The sequence below is a fragment of the Vanessa tameamea genome, chromosome 2 (assembly GCF_037043105.1).
Source record: "Vanessa tameamea isolate UH-Manoa-2023 chromosome 2, ilVanTame1 primary haplotype, whole genome shotgun sequence".
In the NCBI taxonomy this organism is placed as follows: domain Eukaryota; kingdom Metazoa; phylum Arthropoda; class Insecta; order Lepidoptera; family Nymphalidae; genus Vanessa; species Vanessa tameamea.
Window position 1 is genome coordinate 8,258,519 of NC_087310.1, and position 20,892 is coordinate 8,279,410.

Here is a 20,892-nt window from a genome sequence, read left to right on the forward strand (position 1 = left end):
GTAAAAATGAACTCTATAGAATTTGAAATAAAGTTCGAGGTCTCTTACCTATCATACGGTTTACATAGTTCAAACACCTTACAACGTAAATCTATTCATTAATAGTCTTTACTGTAGTTAAAAAAAGTATTATAACTTCTTATCTCTAATTATTGCTTAACTTTTGCCTAGATAATTTTGAAATGTTTTTTTATTTCGATATAATATTGTATCTACTGTTGGTTGTCCTAATGAATTTAAATAAATCTATATAGCACTTTATGAAGCAAATAGCGAAACTTGCGCAATAACAATTTAGAAATATTACAAAGATTTGACATAACGCCATGTAGTACTAAGGTAACAATCAACCCGTAAATAACATGTACACTAAATACTAATAGACACGAAATGAGGATTCCGTAATAAGCTAAAGTATAGTTTAGTGTTGCTGTGGTAGAGCTGTAGGTATATGCTTGTTATTTAATATACTAAAGTAGGTTATCAAATTTAGAAGTACTGTCCGTGTATCTTTCTTTATTTGTATATGTATGTAAGCAACAGTTCTTTGTAATTTTAGGAGGGATCCACTGTTGCTCACAATTTAATTACCTTTTATTTAGATACAACATTACTATTATCCTTTACATTTTTGTAACTTACCATGAATTGATTCATGTATATAAATTATTATTCGCCTTTTGCAGTTAGCTTTTAGCGGTTTCAACCTTTCAGGTTTTGGTCAAAAGGATTTGAAAATTACTAGTGAGCAGAAGCGTGCATAACAAAAAGACATACATACGATACAATTATTATACTGTAATAAAGTATAGACAATCATATTCGAATAATCATGGATAAACAACGCTTAAAGTTAAGTAAACGATGAGTAATAATTGTATCAAAATTAAATATAAACAGAAATTGTACGTACGACGAAAAGAATTACGTCAGGGATGCAGGAACAGTTTTGCTTATTTTACACTAAAGGAGAATTTTATATGGTGACAGTTCGAGGTGACTATCACTTAGCAGAGGTCCAAATCAAATCAAATCAAATCAATTTTATTCAAGTGAACTTCACAATGAAGCGCTTTTGATTTATCGATATGAAAATACTTCCACCGTTTCGAAAAGCAGTCTCCAGCGAGAAGAAATGGCATGAAACTCGCATATTTGCTCTTTTCAAATAAACAGATTTACAATGCTGTTTTTTACAATAATTAGTGTCCTGTGATGGAACCCGAGCCTAAATCGAAGCGTTTTTTTTTCTAAAAAGTACCCTTTTAATGAATAATAAGATTTATTTAAAACAAACACGATTCCAGTTAAAACAAACACGAAAATCGAAACACGATCGTAATTATCAGGAAATGACATACCTATCAAAATAAATTAGAAATGCTTTATAACAACTTAAAATAAATTACAGCCATAAGTCGGTTTTCAACATAATCACGGATAAGAACTAAGTGAGTTCTTAAATCTTATTAATGACACCGTTGATGAAGATCAGGGTTATTACAAAGATAGATATTCTTTTAGATAGATATATTTGAGGCGGAGGAGTGATGACATATGTAAAATTACGGCGTAACCTAATTGGAAGGCATCCAAATCTAACTCAGAAATCTGATAGGTCGAACAGAATACATGGACGAGTCATTCACCTATGAAGGGTTTATTGTAAACACTTTACAACAAAATAATACAATAAGACCGCAATAAAAAAGACTGAAAAGAAAACTGTTACTGTTTTTTGGGTAACCATAATAATTACTTTAACCGACGGGGTCGAACACGTTCATTGACACTGAAGTTAAAATTAATATAAATTTATAATTTGTTATTTTATCGTGGTTTAATAAAATTATAAATACGTGATATAAACTTGTTTGTCAATATAAAAATATATCATGGTTTTTTCTATAATATTATGAACGTAGGTTTAATGTATATTTTTAATCGGACGATATTAGGTATATTATCGAACATATTGAAAATTTATTCAATCATATGATTTAAATGATCGGATGCTATTATATTTCAAAGTTGCTTGCCGTCGGTTTGTAGGAGAAAACCTAGAGTTTGGTAGTTACCCTTTTTTCTGATACAAAAAATACGGCAAGGTGTTTCTATGGTATGTGTGTCTGTTTGTAACTTACATGATAGATTTTAAAATACGATGTCTCGTTAGTTATAGTTAATTAAAAGTCTGAAACCCGTCAGAGTATCGTGTTAACCGAAATTGCATAGCGATTGTTTATTAAATGTCTTATTAAATATTTAATTTATTATTATTTAAAGTGTAATGTAAATTGGCTTAATGGCGGCAACTGGACGAATTAATACGTACACGGAAAGTGAAAGCTTATAACAAATATATATTATGCCCAAGACTACAAAGACTTTTAAATCCAGAATTTAAATTTGGTTTTTAGTTTTGATCGCTGCCAGTTTTTAATGTTTTTTTTTTTCAATGAGTTTATTCCCCATAAAATTTTAACATTGTTTATAGTGTTGTATCGAGTTGAACATACGTACGTTCAGAAACCAGGGATAACGTATGTACCTATTTATGTTTGCGGTATCAGAAGCTTTAGTTTTAATACTCATATAAATATTATATTGTTATTTTATCATATTATAATTTCAATGTATGATCAATACAAAAAAACAATTGAATTGTTGTAGAATAAATTAGCTAATTTTATACAACCAGAAAAACGTAAGATCTTCGTCCTCGCGTAACGAGTGAAAAATAAACTTAAATTAAATTCAGGGGTGCTGAATACCGTTGACGTAAGAATGTAGTGAGATTTACGTAATAGAGACGAGAGCAGACGTTGTGTATCTTCACTTTCTGGTCACGTTAACGTTATTTATTGAGAAAGTCATGCCATTACAATAAGTACCTACGTCAAAAAAGTACGTAAGTCAAAATAATAATACAAATTGTTACAACAAAACATAAAAAACAAAAGACGTGGTAATAAAAATAAAAAAGTTATTTAGTATTGCCAGGTCAATAAATGTAAAGGGGTCGATGAGTTAGTGACGTTTTAATTTTTTTCAGTTTTGAACGCAATTACAAATAATGTATTTTTGGGCGAGGAAAAGTACTTAAACATATCTCAGTTGAATATATTCTTCAGGTAGTTAGGGTTTGCATTATAAAAAGTGGGACATAATTTTTTTCTAAACGAAGAATATTTTTATGGTGAGCGCCCAGATTCAAATAGATGTATTTTTAAAAGTCGTTGTGTCGTTTAATGTCAAAAAAAAGATAATTAAAATAATTCTGTTCTAGTCTGTCAAAACAGATTCTGTAAGTTGAATTCCGAATAAAATTCGCATAGTAACAAGACATAGTTAATAGAAAGCTCGAACAATGAAACTGTTAAAGTCCTTATAAATCCGATTTACAAATAACAAACTGAAGTTTGGATATAATAACCATAAATCGTGGATTACTTAATATTTATAATTCGATGATGTTGCTGAAGATACGCATGAAATTAATTTGTTACATGATGACTAAAGGCTGAAGTCACAGGATAAAAAAAGAATAACTTATCTTAAGAGAAAAGATTTAGGTACTATTGGTATTCCAATGACTTGTGACAATGTTACTCGCATTGTAGAATTCATGATAGTTCGTTCACTAAGCCTCAAGAATTTGATTTTTGGTTCGCGTTTAATTAAGCTCCTGAATTACTAAAAACATAACATTAGAATAGAACATTAAAAAAAAATTTCAATAATTGTAAATTACATGTATGTAGATAGTAACTTCTGCGGTTCAACTTTCATCTTCTGAAAAAGACAAATTATTAATATATTACTTTTAATATATTTGATGGAAAGAAAGGTTTACTTTTAGCGTTACAAATTGACAATGAAACGAAAAATAAAAAATCTATAAATCCGTGAAAAACCTTGAAGTTTTCACATTCATAACTTAGTTAAAGTATTTTTATAGCTTCGTCACTGCTTTCTCAAACAACGGCCTTTGTTTCAAGAAAAACCGAACGATACAATGCTAACGTCACTTTCGAAGTAGGTATATGTATAAAATATTCTTATGTTTCATTAAAAATAAATCACGATAATTGGAAATGAAAAGTATACGAGCCTAATGTGTGCATAAAAGTAGCTTCTATTCAAAGATATGTTACGTAATATTTGCATTTCCGATTCAACGTTTGTAGTACAGAGATGCGGTCAGAAGGGGTCGCTGTACTGATTACCCACAAATGTCTTCCTGTTGATGACGTCAGTCCTAAAATTTGGGTCATGAGGGCATGAGGTACGAGTCTCGCTTCAATCGACCCGAATAGCTTATCGAACCATAACGGAGCCCTCTTTCAGAAAATAGAAACTCGCTGACGTTAAACTGCAGATACAAATCTTACATGAAGTATTACGATAACATTTACTTTTAATAAGTAGGTCCATACAGCATGATAATAGTACAAAATAAAGGTAAGTTTGGACTCAGTCCTCTTGATTTCATAGCCACTCTTAATTAACGCCGTATTGACACGCTTAATTGTTTTAACTTTTATAAAATAGTTTTTAATTCACTTTGCATCTTGAAAATTTCAGTAAGATGTCGCAATAGTGTCTGCCTGCTCATACTTTGCAGATATCGCTCGGACTTCTCATTCGCACTTTAACATTAATTACATGCTACATTATAAATACAATTACTCTAGGCGAATGCGGGTCGGCGTAAGAGCGGTCGTTGTTTCGTTTTGTTAATTATGATACTAATAGATTACTTGTCTTTGTTGCTATTTCGATAATTCTAAGTTAAATAGAAATGTTTAAATATTTCAATAATTGAATTTATAAATGAAGTCTATTTATGTTAGTTTTTTATTAATGCATTTTAAGTAATTTAAGAGTATTTGTATGAGTATATTTATTTTTAATTACACATTATTATGTTCTTCTTTTTTATGGCATAGTTTGGCGGACGAGCATATGGGTCACCTGATGGTAAGTGGTCACCACCGCCCATAGATAATGGCGCTGTAAGAAATATTAACCACTACTTAGATCGCCAATGCGCCACCAACCGCACTAAACTAAGATGTTATGTGCCTTGTTCCTTCAAACCGGAACACAACAATACTGAGTACTGTTGTTTGGCGGTAGAATATCTGATGAGTGGGTGGTACCTACCCAGACGGGCTCTCACAAAGCCCTACCACCAAACGTTCCCTTCCTTTTCCTTTTTCGAATATAATGTTGTCACTGTCTGTACATTACATGTTTCTTTTATCATGTTTAGCTTATCTTTTTGTGCTACATTAAGTATGTCAAACTTTCTACACCAGAATTGTAAGTATTATTAGATGACTCGGTCTGTCTACTTATACTGTGTCACTTGGCTGTCGTAACATACCGACTGATGACTCACTGACCTATGTGTCACAACGAAAAAATCAGAAACAGTTTAACGAGGTGGACTTAACCATACATAATTAGTTAGCAATATATATAATAATGTTGTCCTAACGGTATTTCGGTCACGAATGCTAGTCTCAAGACTAAGGCATTATGCTATAATGCGGATTAAAATTGTTTTATTCTGTTCTCTGTTACTGTGCCTAATAAAATAAAATCAAATGTGGGAGATATTATGCACAAGTAGACACTTAAATTAGAGTCTCTCTTTAATCTCAAAGTCGGTCGAATAGGATGAATTATCTGATACGAGATCCGCCGCAGGACCAAATTTCCGAGGCACGGAATTACCAACATCCCAATTTCGCGTTGCGACCGAGATATTCTCGACAGAAAAACCCAATAAGTCTTTATGGTGCATCTGGGATTCGGACCAGGGAAAACCTCACAATATTATTTTTATTTTATTATTCAAATCAAATCAACTCTGAAGTATTAATTTGATAAATTTTAGCTAATATATTAAAAACTGGTTATCAACTGCGGCTTCGGTCGCGTTTTAGCCTATGTCCTTTATTGGAGTTCAAGCTAGTCTCACACCAAAATTTCATCAAATTGCGTTCGGTGAATTGGCCGTGAAAGAGCAACAGACAGATAGAATGAATTTCGTATTTATAATATTATAATATAGGTAAGTAACTAGACAAGTGTTTACTAACTAAGAGGGGTCTTAACTTTCAAATTGTGGAAAGAAATAAATTATTGTTATAACTAACCTTAGATCTAAGTTATAGTAATATCATTAGTAAAAATAAAAATGCGTAAAAAAGTGATACCTCAAGAACGGCTATACTAAAATAGAACCAATTACTATTTAATTACAATTATTAGGTTATACTATTATGCACGTGGACTATAATGTTTGAACGAAGAAAAAGTTTATCATGAATCCAATGGAACGAATCAATGAACATGACTTCGTACGTGGTCCCCACGAAGTGAACGCGTGTTGTTTTAATGAAACTAAACTACGGGCAACTTCGTTATCTGCTTGCATTTTACTTATATTATTTAGCATATCTTTGAGGTAATGCAAAAAAGTTTTAAACTTATTAGAAAAAAACACCTACTTCGTTTAGAGGTGCGAAGATCCCTTCAGGGTGTTATGAAAAGTGAATGAACTTAAGCTGAAGTCTAAAACTAAATGGTAAAGTCGTGATGTATTGATTATTATGACAGAAATAGGGATATAACATTGTATAAACACGAGAAGTAATAAAATAAACTTGTAACACCATGTTTTGAAATGCAAAATCCGTCCTTCATGCGGTTTCGAAATTTTGGTAATTATTTTTGTTTTTATGTCCATCATTATAAATTCAAAAGTAAGTTTGTTTATTTGTTTTTTAAGCTTTCATGTCTTAACTGCTTAGCCAATCAAAATGATTTTGGCATACCCGTTGGCAGGGGTACGGAGAACATACGGTACGTAAAACCCGATGGCTCCATCTGCATCAACACGCGGGTGAAACTGTACGGGTAAAACTAGTACCTTAAAGTTTAAGCTATGCATTGAAATAAGTTAATCACCCATTACCATTATGGAAGTATAATATATATCATTAATAAAATAAGTTTATTTGTGATTGTCTACCGAAAATGGTTGTAGATTTATAGCAGTTTACTAAATACATCGCAAACAATTCTCATATTTCAACAATCGTTAACAATTTCCAAATTCTATTAGAAAGAATAAGCCGGTGGCGACTTTTAGTAAAACCAAATTAACAAGATTGTTGTGTATGGCAATTGGCGACAAGAAATAAATTGTTTACATACAAATTTAGCATTAGATAATGGCTAAAGTTAATAAATATGAACATCGTATGATATTTCGGTTGTTATCGAACAAAATATAATATAACGCACATACGTATGTATGTCTGTACCTATTACATTGTAATAAAAATATGTTAGGAATAAAACACTAATTATATTTTTGACTCTTATAATCTAATTTTGTATACATAGAAACATAATTAAACGAACATTTCGGCCTAACTAAATTCATATTGAAATACATATGTATTCAATAACATTGAAGATTTATTTTAACCGACGACCAGCAGCGCTGATGACGTCAAGGAACTTGATTTATTTGATAAATATTCTGAGCCTCTTCAACTGTGAATAAAACTGTCCAAATCGAATAAACTTATCAATTGCTGAGAAAAAAGGTCTATGTATTAACGACACTTATCGCCCATGGAAAATTACATTATCCAATGCATTAGTTCCTGCAATTGTTATCGGTGACGCAAAGAAAGCGTTAATTGTTAGCGGTAAAGGAAAATGCGAACCAAATTCGTAATCATTGATTTATATTTTTGTTTGACTAATGGTTGTAACATTCTAAGAAATTCTATACTTCATACTGTAATTGTTTTTTTTTCGTTAGCGAATCCGTTTAGTAAACAACAGTCTAAAGTACCTTGTTTTGTATATATCTTATGCACACGTTAATAATTGTAAATGATATATTTATAATATTAATAATAAGCTATACATTTTTTTAGAGTTTATGATTACTTATTAGTGTTATTGATGTAAAATGTCCCGTTATAGTAAAAAAAAGAGGAAAATAAATAAACACTTATAATTCTTATCAAACAAAGAATGCAAACGTAATAAATGTAAAATGTTTGTGAAAGTTTTTGCCGACGCATATCGTTTTTGACGTCAAAGAGAACTATCGCAATAATATGATGTTCATGCAGACGAGCGTTCTGGACGATTAATAAAATGTATATTTTATCACAATAGCTTACATTGAAGCATAAAAATATGAATGTAATCAAGAAATTAAATATATAGCTGTAATTTTAATCAGAATATGTATATACATTCGGATGGTAGATTAAAATGATCAATATTTATTGAGGCCTGAGGGTTACCTAAAATAAGACGTAATTGATACCTACATGAAATATATTGTACGCCTTATCTATTAATGTTGTTGCGTAGTCATTATGTCATATGAGGTTAAATATTCTATTTTTTTTTATTTACTTACAAAATATTCTGCACAACTTTGATCAGCTAACGAAGGTGTAAGTAAACACCCAGGAGAGGGCGGTGCAGTGGCTGCAGGAGGTGGCGGCGCCAATGAGAGCAACTCGCCAGCTGATGCAGACATGTTGCTTGCTGCGGCTAAGCTTCGCAAGCGGTCTGCGAGATCCGTATGTCCACCATTAAACGTTTTCACAACACCATTACACTCATCTTCTGCACTTAAATTGTTGATAATGCGTGGTCGTCGAAGTTTCCTAGATGCCGCCCGCCACCTCCTTAGTCGGCAGGCTGCATTGTTTAAAACCTCGTCAGTTTCATGATTCTGGGTCGGTTCCTCTTCCGACTGCATAAGATCTTCCGTATCCACAGTTTCGTCGATAAAAGGCATTGGCTGTTCTATACTAGAAGGAGATGGGCCGTCGTCGGCTAAAACCATGTTCGCAGGTCCCAAAAAATCTCTCAATGCAAAAGCTAGTCTTTGATCGGCGTTAAGACCTTCTGGCGCTCCGTTGTTAGCTACGTCCGTAGCCATATATTTTACTTGATCATTTTTGTTTTCGTTTATTTTTGCCTTGAAGGCATTATCATCATTCGAATTTACATCCACGTTAATTTCTTGACTATAGGAAGGCATCACGAGATATATTAAAGGCAAAATAAATAGTTGATCATGACTGCTCCACTTTACAAATAAATTGTTGCACTCTAGCAATCACTCCTAACCCAATTATTGATTAAATCAATAAAAACTGTTAAAAGGTTTTCACATTTTATCAGCATATGATAAATACTATCCATAGACAGGGAAGCTGATGAAATTAATCTAAAACCTTAATGTGGTCGATGTCATTGACGGCACTATCATACAATATTCACAATGCTATTTCACTGTACTTATGGTAAAATTAAACGTTTGTGAAAATAAATTACGCGAATCGATCATTACCCGCATAAACTGTACGGATTTTATGCGTCAAAACGTAACACAAACGGCCTCGAATAACTCAAGCAGTGTGCGCAAGCTGAGCACTACTGGCTAGTGGCTGGCGCTGTTATCAAGCTATACATATATGTAGCAGGCTCGGTTGTAGACTTCTCTCTTGTTTATATTGACGTTCACTCAACATGCGCAAATGTGAAAATCGAGACTCAACGCCCTCGTGCGGCAGCTGTGTAAGCGACTACTAGCTCCATCTGTATATAGATATATCAACTACATATATTATCTTAACGATAATGGGATTGATTCTCAGTGCCACGATAGCATCGCGTTAGATGGCATTCTTAAAGTATAAATTTGTTACTATATAATTTTATACATCTATAGCAATTCTGCAATTATATCTTTTTATTTATTTTATATTTTATTAGTTATGAAGTACATTCTGTACGTGTATGTTGGCGATTCGCCATAATTCTCCCCGGGATTAATGTTGCAGAAAAACACTTTTTGCATTAATAAATTTAATAGTCTGAATAGTTCTACAATTGTCCGAGGAATGCCCGCCTGAACTTACTCTTCTACTAACTAAACTACGGTCTACGACATCCTTTTTTATATCAACAACAAGACCATATTTGTTTTGTTACAAATATAATAACTATTAATGGCTTATAATAATAGAAAAAATAATATAAAATTATTTTTTATCTTAATTAAAAATCGAAATATATTGTAATTAGCTTAATTATTTATCACTATCTATATTAAAAATATACCGGACAAATTAAATTTACACATTTCTTGACAAAAAGAAATCATATTTATATTTCAAAATTATTAAAACAATTTTTATGACAAAAATAGATCATATTTATATTTTTAAATTATTTAAACAGTATTAGTTAATAATTGCCATAACCAAAACTTAATTAAAATGTTAATGACTTGCTTGATACATTCTACATTCCAAAATAAGAAATATAACTTAGTATTATCTAAGATTGATTCTAAAATATGAATTTCAATTACATTCTACATTTTACTTACTTTATTGCTAAGATTAGATAATAATATTTCATGTATTATTAAGTCCCAAATTAGCTGATAGATGTCGCTTTACAGATTATAAATTTTATTCGATTTTTTTCATATATTGACAACAGATGGTAGCACAGCGAATGGATATAGTTTTGTTTTGATTTGTTACATACATTGAAACCAGATGGCAGCGCGGCGGAGTGCCCATATGTACAATATAATATATTAACGTGGGGCGGTATTTGGTACGAATTAATTGTATTCCATTTTATTTACATAAATTGTAAAAATAACTATTTAAATCTGTAAGAATTCTATTAATATATGAAATATATACCTATCTCGCTTTAAGCTAAGAAACGCATTAAGAACTTCATCACGGCGGGTATCATTATTGACGTAGGTGTCAGGCGGTAGGAAGTTCCAATATCCATATGAGTAGGGGTCTATAGAGAAAAAAAAATCATTTCGAATTTTTAAAATGGCGCTAAATTTAAATACAGTGTAATAAAGTCTGGTGTAATTATCAAAAGTTTTTAATATTTTAACAGCACATTTATTGTGGAAAGAAAAGTAAATTTTGAATCGCCAAAGTAATACATCGTATACCGCCACCTCGTACGAGTTATAAACAATTTTCTTATACTTAAACTATTTTGATCCTTAGTGTCTAAAGTCTTCATGGAACTTTATTTGGGCTTCGGTAGCCTTAAGAATTTAAAATCGGTACGAGTAGGTATGTGAAAAAAACAATTACGCAAACCTATTTTTTTGTAGTTTATGAGATAAAACTAACTAAAAAAGCGGCCAAATGCGAGTCGGACTCGCCCATGAAGAGTTCCGTAGTAGCAAGTAACATAATATTAAAGTTATTATAGTTCGTTGTAACTTTGATGGATGTTTTAATAATAGTGTATTTTAATAAATTAAGTTATTGACAAGTAAATATTACAGTCACCTAAATAATGGAATTTAGATCTAACTATATGCGAGCCCATATAGGCTTGTGATAGCTAAACAAGCTAATAGGTAAAATCTGTAATAGGTGTTACAGATTTATTAATAGAAAATAATGGTTCACGGTTTATGCATAAGGTTTAAGTTTATGAAATTAAATGTTTTTTTTTTATTTGATTTGATTAAATGGAAGGTAAATTGCGGTTTATGATTTATGACATGTAATGTATTTTATCACAGTTTTATTATTCTCTTATTTTAGAAGTTACATGGGGCACACTCATTTTACCACTTTGGAAGTGTCTCTCGCGCAAACTATTCCGTTAAGAAAAAGTGATATTAGACACCTCAATATCATTTTTGAAGACTTATCCAAAGGTTACGATGGGTATCCAAAGATCCAAGGATGACACACGTATGGGTGTGATGAAAAAAAAATATTTTGAGTTTTAGTTTTAAGTATGGGGAACCCCCAAAAGTTAAATTTTTTTTATTTCTATTTTTGTGTGAAAAGATTAATGCGGTTTATAGAATACATCTACTTACCGAGTTTCAACAGTACATTTCTTATAGTTTCCGAAAAAAGTGGCTGACATACGGACGGACAGACAGACAGACAAACATGACGAATCCATAATAAGGGTTCCGTTGTTTGCCATTTGGCTACGGTACCCTAAAAAGATATATAAGATTGGACATTGGCAGTAGTTGGGTTTAATTGGGTTGGTTAATGTTCAAATATAATTAATTATTATTCATATATTCAAGCAAAAAAAAATACAATATAAGTTCAACAACATATTAAGAAATATGGATAGTCTAGTAGATAGTCTAGTGATAACAACTGATAAAACGTTTAAAATGAGTTATTTTGAATTAAACGCAGTATATATATATATATATTTGTTTTATTTTTTGTTCACTTTGCTTTAGATTATTATCGTTACCGTTGGAGATAAATATGTAAATTCTATGAAAGTCACTCAATTAATCGTGTAATTAATTCTAACACCTGATCAGCTAGGTGATTCTGAAACTCATATTTCGATTCCACATGTGGAATTTTTAATGAAAACTATATTTGGTATTCAGAAACTCAAATTAAAGATATACTAGCGCCACTTTGTGACATTGTAAGTAATACGAACTAATTTTCAATGAGAACTGTATTATTTGACATTAATTGCGATTCTCAAACACGATTTCGATTTTAAAAAATGAAACTAACTTCGACTTAATACGTCAAATTAAAAGTTGATATAATGTGGCGGAAGGCTCAAGTGAAAACTGTAAATCTATGTAATCTATTCAAAACGTGTTCTACGACCAAATAAAGCTACCGTGGTATGATATTATCACTCGGAAGAGTTTTTTAACGTAAGTATACATAAGTAAGCAAATTATACTATTAATCATTAAAGCAAATGAAATCATATTTATCTTGCAGTAACGAATGAATAAGAATTCATTGTCAATGAAGTTCTAATGGGATATAAAAAATATAGAAAAACAATAACCTTTATTAAACTTTAAGGCCTTGATCTGAGGTTTACAATTTTACAAAGATTTTTCTTTAACATATAATTGCTGATTTTTATATCAAGGGAATTAGTTTCTTCTAATTAACATATCCATTTATTATAATTCTGTTTCAGATGCATTGCAAATTTATATAACGATACAGCTACCAATCAATACCCATGAAAGTCAACAATATCTTACTAGAATATATACAGGTATATATATAAAATATAAATAATGGGTAAACAGATATAGTTTACTACAACCAGACACCATGACAAACTACACAGACAAATAGATGCTACATGGTAAAGATTTTGGAGCAATAAGTAAATACTTGAATTGAATCTTCTTTTAAAATTGAAGAAAAAGATACTGGATTCCTGCATACTGTCATGTCTAATCTACACTTGTAAAGACAAAATAAGAAATTCAGATAAAATGCATTTAAAAGTGTTGTTAATAAAAGATAAATAAGTGCCTAGTTATTTGAAAAATATAAATTATTATAAATAGTAAATGATTAGGTATTGCGAATAATATAATTATTTATTTAAACGATGTACAATAAATTGTTAAATGTTAGTTAACGTACACTATTGTCTTACACTACTATGTTATTAATATAAAAATATATAATTAAATGAATAGATACCTAATTAGAAATGTTTGTAGTTCAATTATTTATTTAAATTCAGTGTAATGAATTTTTAAATGTCAATTACTTTACACTACTTAAAAAAAAATGTCAATAATATAACAAAATATTATAATTATTTATATACAACTAGATATCTAACTGTAATATTTATATTTTGTTAATTTGAACGACAATGGAATAAATAAAGACTATAATAATGTGTATATCTATATACAAAAACTGTATTGTACAAATAATAAAACAACAATATGTATATATTTTTTAATGTTTCATTTCAAATCCCAAACATATTTTCCTCCCTCATCGAAATTTAGACCGTTTTGTGTAGAAATTTTAAAATCCACAGAGCAGATTAGTAGGGCTAAATTATTATGTTTTAAAAAATTTGATGTTCCTGTGCCAGATGCTGTTCCTCTATTTTCACATTTTTTCAGCCATGCTGGTATGCTGTCAGCATCAATGGTATCCCTAAAATAAATAAAATAATATTAAAAATAATATTAAACATATAAAAAAAGGTGAAATATTACATACATATGTGGGACTTCCACATACTATACTGAATGTCTAAAAATTGATTTGAATCAACCAATTTAGGATAAAGTGATCACGTAAATTTGTAGTTGTGTATTATGTAGGACAATTTTTTAGCAGTAGCACCTTGAGGATGCATTCTAAATAGGTTAAAACTGAAAGAATACAGTAAATCTACATAGGCATATATTTAATGACCTGCGTAGCGGCCATATAACGTAAAAATTATATAATTATACTGTATCGGATTCATTCGCTCTATTGAATTTCGAACATAGAAAATAAATATAGAAAAATAGGTACTTACTTCATCATCAGGGTTTCATAATAAAAGCAAACGGAAATAATTAAAAGTAGTAAAGAACTTTCGATTCAATTAAATTCTTGGTTTAATGATAAAATTTAATTATTTTGCTTGACATATTAAACATTTTTGTTGACATTGATAATTTTTTTTTACAAAATTTCATGCAAAGGTAGTCTATGTTCAGACAGATATTAATAAAATGTGTCTGAATTTGCGTTACCAATTATTTTAAACTATAAAATAACATATTTTGGATGAATTATGACGTCATTGACTTTTTAACTCCTCAGTTTTTTAGAATTTTTTAATCGAAAATATTTTTGCAATAAAAGTAGTGCACTACCATCTCACTTCACAGTTTTCGCTTCACACGATATGACATAGTTACGGAATAACAAATATTTTTCAATTCAAGGTCATATCGACATGAGTTCAGAAATGAAAACTGTTTATAATCCTAACGTAGTTTTTGCAGAATCGCACTACTGATCACGTAGCGCCTTTCTAACGCGATGAAATGAATGCCATATGTAGATAATTCCATGGCTGCAATTCTTAAATATATTAAATTGTAATATAATAAAAATTATATTAAAAACTGTTCCAAATACAAGTAAAGGTTCGTCAAATTTCAAGCGTTGGTATCGAACGAAAAAATACTTTAATTGAGCAAGACAATTGTTATAATAAATGTATATTACGTCGATGTGATGATACTACATCACTAGATTATTATTATGTTTTAAATCAGGACAGGCGGGTATATGGGCCACTCGATGGTAGTGGTCACCACACCACCACCCGTGGAAATTTTAACCATTCTTTACATCGCCAATGCACCACCAAACTACATACCTACAAACTAAGATGTCCTTTAACTAAGATAACTGTCCTTTGTGCCAGTAGTTACACTGTCTCACACTCACTCTTCAAACTGGAACACAACAGTATTACTGCTGATAAATGGTTGGTACCGTGATGGGCTTGCAAAAACCTGAAAGGCAAGTAAATATAATAAGCCGTTATACGATACGATAACGACACACATAAAATTATAAAAACTATTCTGCTACAATCCGCAATAGTTTTGGCGGATCTCCTTTCTCAAAAAATAATGGCGATAATAATCTTATCGATTTTATTTCTTTTTTTTATGTACACCGGGTATGCTTATCACTCCACCTAATGGTAAGTGGTAGTGATACGGTGGCAGTGGAGTCCAAACGCGAAGATGGTCAGTACAGTTAGGTGAATGAACTGCACTAGTCGCCATCGCCATGCCAGCCCACAAGATGCCTCTTCATGCATCGTTTGAAGGAACCCAGGTTATCAGAGGAGAGGAACACGTGTTCTGATAGAGAATTCTATATTTTGGAAGTGTGACAAAGAAAAGAGTTGCCGAATTTATTCGTGCGCGATGGAATTGATGTTGAAGTAAAGGCATTGACATCGCACGCGCGCTTAGACTTGTGAAGGAACCCCTTTCCTTCACAGGAATCAGGAATAAGAGAAAATAGTTCCTCAGAGCACTCACGGTGATGTTGTCGATAGAAAGCGCTCAGCGTCGCTATCTCTTGACGCAAACGTAAATGTTCGAGGGTGTTTGTGTCCTTTACGTCACCAATAATTACGACCGCACGTCGTTGCAACCGATCCAATTAAGTACTTAGCGGAGCTGTCCGAAAGGTCCGAGCAATATTCAACGCAAGACCGCATCTGCGTATTGAACAACAGGAGCAGTTGTTGGTTCAGTATTACGTCAATTTTGTAATTGTATCTTATATTATTGACTCACTATTTTAAAGTTTTGGAATTTTATAAAATGTTGCATCATTTGTTTTACTTAAAATAATTAAATTACAAAAAATATAGTTCAACAACGGTTCACATAATGTTTTAATATACTTATACACTACGTTTTCATTTTTTAAATTCGATATTAAACTTTATAGAAGTCAGTGTTTTTATGTAAACAAAATTTCTATTTGTTTTTATTTGGTTTTATTCGAATTATTTATTATTTTAACGTGTAAGCCAAAAACTTTTTTGTTCATCCTTATATTGGATATAAAATATAATAATAAGTATTACAAAATATGACAGCAAAACGCAGCACCTGTTGGCTATTGTTATCGTACAATATTTTATTATTCTATAATTATTTCAGCTATTACCAAATAATCGTGGTGTTTGTATGTTACGCTTCCACAATTTGCTTGTGAAATCAAAACACGAATAACATAATTCTGACCAAAAATAGTTTAGACAATTATTGTAGATATGTATGATATGTAACTGTTGTCTGTAAGTATTAAGTGAACTAAGTATTGGATTTGATATAAATAATTTTCTACTAACCTGTTAAATATTTAACGATGTATGTAAAGAAAAATGGTATAATCATATAATTATGTTAATAATTAAATCAACATTACTTATAAAGGATTTATAAAATTTTAAATATACAACTAGCAGAATACGTTCTTGCCAAAATCTTTGTAACGACCTAAAGAGTACTAAATAATATTCTTAATAATTTCCATTTATTTGTTGCGATATTTGCTACTTCGCACATTAAATTCAGTAATAGAAAAAGTTCGAATTGTTTCTAGAACATCAAGTCGTAGGGACATTTGATGGAATTAATTAGGAACACTTTCTTTTCAATGAAACGCAACCAAGAAGCGGAAACTAAATCAAAACGAAAAACAGAACTGCATTATCGAAAAACTTATAGTTGTATTGTTTCAGATCGATACGAGACATAGAAATAAGTTATAAGTTTATCCAATCTAAATTTGCTTACTATCTCGTCGGTGAAGTAACTAGAACTAACAAAAACTTAACAGACATACTTTGATGTGATGTTGTTGCGATCGTATACTCCTTGCTAGTCACAAAAAAAATATTACTCGGTCGCAATGAGCATAGGCAAAGCCGAAAGAAGAAATAAATAGAACATTGTTATACCAATTCTTATATTTAATACTAGCTGTGCCCGCGACTTCGTTCGCGTAGTTGTCGGAAACACTATCATGATTCAAACGATTTTGATTGCTCACGTTGGTTTTTGTTATTATAATCGTCAGTAAGATTTAATAATATGTTTTACAGTACTTCAGCGTAGATTATATTTTTAGTTTTATTTTCTTGTGGTAGAAGAACATACTGATTTTGCCCGCAACCCGATCTTGACAACGCGACATATAGTTGGCCGTGTGAAAAGCAGTCTTGACGTAAATCGATTCCTACGTGTTTAAATGTTTGGCCCTGTGATTTATTAATGGTTACGGCAAAAGATAACTTAATGGGAAATTGAATTCTTTTAAAATTAAAAGGTAAATCATTTGGAATCATTGGGATGAGAGGTATAAGCACTGTTTGACCAACTGCCGGACCAGTCAAAACTGTTGCAACGATCACGTTATTGCGAAGGAATTTTACTTGAAGGCGGGTCCCGTTACATAAATTTGGTGGTTTAAGATTTCTGAGTAAAATTATCGCAGCACCTATTTTTAACTTCAGGGAATGTGGTGGAAGGCCGCTCGGGTTTAAAGAATTGAGAAACTCTTGTGGGTAATGGTCAGCATCTTCTTGATCCATTACATTATCAATAGATGTGTAGGTAGTTATATCGCCTGGAAGTTTGGTTAAAATTAGGTCGTTAATTTCGTCAACGCTACTATTTCTCGCCGCCAATATTGCCCTTTGACACATCCATTGGTAATCTTTATTTTCTATTTCGACGATATTAGGGTAAACTTTTGATATTAAATCCTCTATGCTAGTCACTTTTTCTCCTAAATCGCGATCAATTTCAATTTTATTTTCAGAATGAGGTACTTTTCCATCTCCTATTAAAAGTAACTTTGAAGGAAAATTTGTACTTCCTCCCCCCAAATGTGCTCTCATATTCGTAGATAGTTTTAAGGTATGGACAAATTTCCATAACGGTGAACTTTTAAGGCAAGACCTTACAATGTCTGCTCTAGTTCCTCTTAAAATTACCGGTAAAGTTTGTCTAAATAAATTACCAACATCTGTGTTTTTATTGCTTATTGTTATACGGTCAATTATGACAACCCTTTTCTTAAACATAAAAGAAATATTGTACAATAGTGTACGATTGGGAATATTTTTTTTGTTAACAATTCGATGCAGGTGTATCGACATCTGGATGTAAGACAAAAGAAAAAGTCAATTGTAAATAAATAAATCACAAACAAAATTCATACTCTGCCAAAACAAACAAAACGTTCAACAGGAAATGTAATAGTAAATCTGAATGACTTTTCTTTGTCTTGGATTAGGAGAAAAGTTCATGAATTGTAATACCTGACGGTAGACATGTTTGCTTAAACACTCAATTTTGATTCCAATTTTCTGTCATTATATAGGACCACTATGTACGTATAGGGTTTAAAAAAACATCAAGAAGAAGTGTATTTATCGATAGACCAGATTTACAAATTTGGAGTATATCATATATTTACAAACCTACCTTGGCTGACACCGCCTCCATAAATAACAATAATTTTAACTATAATATATTATCGTAATAACTTTGCTGACTTTTAAATTGTCTAAATATTTTTAATTTCATTTTACATAGTATAAATCTAAAAAATATTGTGATCATTGTTTGTTATTCATAGGTTTGTGTTAAGTTAGATTTAAAGTGGGTAGGTACATACTTATCTCCTTGCGTGGAAACACAGAACGTACCTACATATTGGTAAGTAGAATAAGTTACTTGATTATTAAGTTGTAGAATAATAAGCAATTATTTTTTACTTTTTAGAGCATATTATTTTTTTTCTCTTTTGAAGTCGGTTTTTTTTTGTCAAAATTTTTGTTTCTAAAAGATTCGGCCGAGTATCGCTAACGTGCTCCTTAGAATTGTTCCGTTCCCTTCCGTACCGTTACTTTGTCATGGATCCTATGCTCAGAACCTTACCAAACATTCACCATAGTACCCTTGAAGTATATCCTTTATAATAAAAAAAGAATCATTAAAATTGGTTGGCACAATTTTGAGTTATTCACCTATTTATCGCGCACATACATAATGCACATTTAAGACTTATATCGTTTTCATAAGGATACCATCATCGTAACAGGATAAAATTAAAATGGGGCCCCACGGGAAGCACTACCTTTCAAACAAAAAAAAATTATCAAAATCCAGTGAAAAGTTATGAGGTAACAGACATATAAAAAAAAAATACAGACGAATTGATAACCTCCTCCTTTTTGAAGTCGGTTGAAAACAAACAATATTAACTTAAACGTAATAAGATAAACAAACCGAACAATAAGAAGTTTAGATTGTTTCTCCTTTGGTGTTATTATTTCATAAGGTGATTATAGTACAACCGTGTTGAATATGCTTGAACGTAATAGAAATTACTTGAAATATTGAACTACTAATTTATTTGTGTAGTCATTTTAAACGATATTCACCTATTTGCTTATTTGCATAATTTATTTTCTCAGTGATGATTAATCTGCATCGGTGAAAGTATCGCTCGCCATTTTGAACTTTTTTACGTGTGTAATGTAATTTTTATACCTTATTTATACCGTGAAACGTTTGAATTGTTTACTTGCAAAGTACGAAGGAATGTTCATTGAAATTTTATCTTATATCGTAAGTTAAAACTACAGCAGATTATGATTTAAATGTAACCGATTTTAAACGATAAAAAATAATGAGCAAATAAGCTGATAACAAAACCTAATTTTGATAAATAATCTAACTATTAAGAATGTTAATTTTTTTAAGTCGTTATGTGCATTGCTACTTCGCAGAACTACACCCGCGGGTGAGAGTGGCGAGCGCGGCGGCGGGGCTGACCCGCCTCCCCCTCAGCCGCCGCCGCGCCCCGCCTGCTAGCACACTCTTAACAAATAGACATATAGTGTCACGGACTTTTTTTTTATTATTAAAAGAGGAATATATCTTTCATACACATTTTTTGAGTAACTTAAAACGTTTATGCTGCGCACGCATCGAAAGTCCATAAATGTGAATAATTTTCCCCGTTTTTGCAACATTTCTCACTGTCGCTGCGCTCCTATTGGTCGCAGCGTAATGTTATATAGCCTAAAGCCTTCCTCTATAATTGGACTATTCAACAAAAAAAGAATTTTTCAAATCGGACCAGTAGTTCCTGAGATTAGCGCGTTTAAACAAACAAACAAACAAACTCTTCCGCTTTATATATTATATTTAATATTTAATATTTAATATTTAATATTTATATTTAAATATTTAATATATAATTTTAATATGTATAGTTTAGTCGAAATAATAAATAAATTAAAATACCTTAATTGTCTTCGTGTGTAGTCAGGGCGACTCTCTAGTATTTATTATAGATAAATGCTACTTAAATTATTGTTACAGACAGGTATGGGATTTATTAACTACAGTAAATGACGAAGAGATTGCAATGGATTAGT

The 20,892-nt window shown here is 31.1% G+C and overlaps 1 protein-coding gene across 2 annotated transcripts in view; it reads right to left on the bottom strand.

Annotated features, from left to right (window-relative positions):
• LOC113399003 (C-Maf-inducing protein-like) overlaps positions 1–9,551 on the bottom strand; it is a 29,421-nt gene extending 19,870 nt beyond the window's left edge. For both annotated transcript variants that reach the window (XM_026638006.2, XM_026638004.2), the window contains exon 1: positions 8,468–9,551. In XM_026638006.2, coding sequence (XP_026493791.2) covers positions 8,468–9,100 — 633 coding nt within the window. In that variant the 5' untranslated portion in view covers positions 9,101–9,551. The remainder of the gene's footprint in view (positions 1–8,467) is intronic.
• Between the last annotated feature and the right edge of the window lie 11,341 nt (positions 9,552–20,892).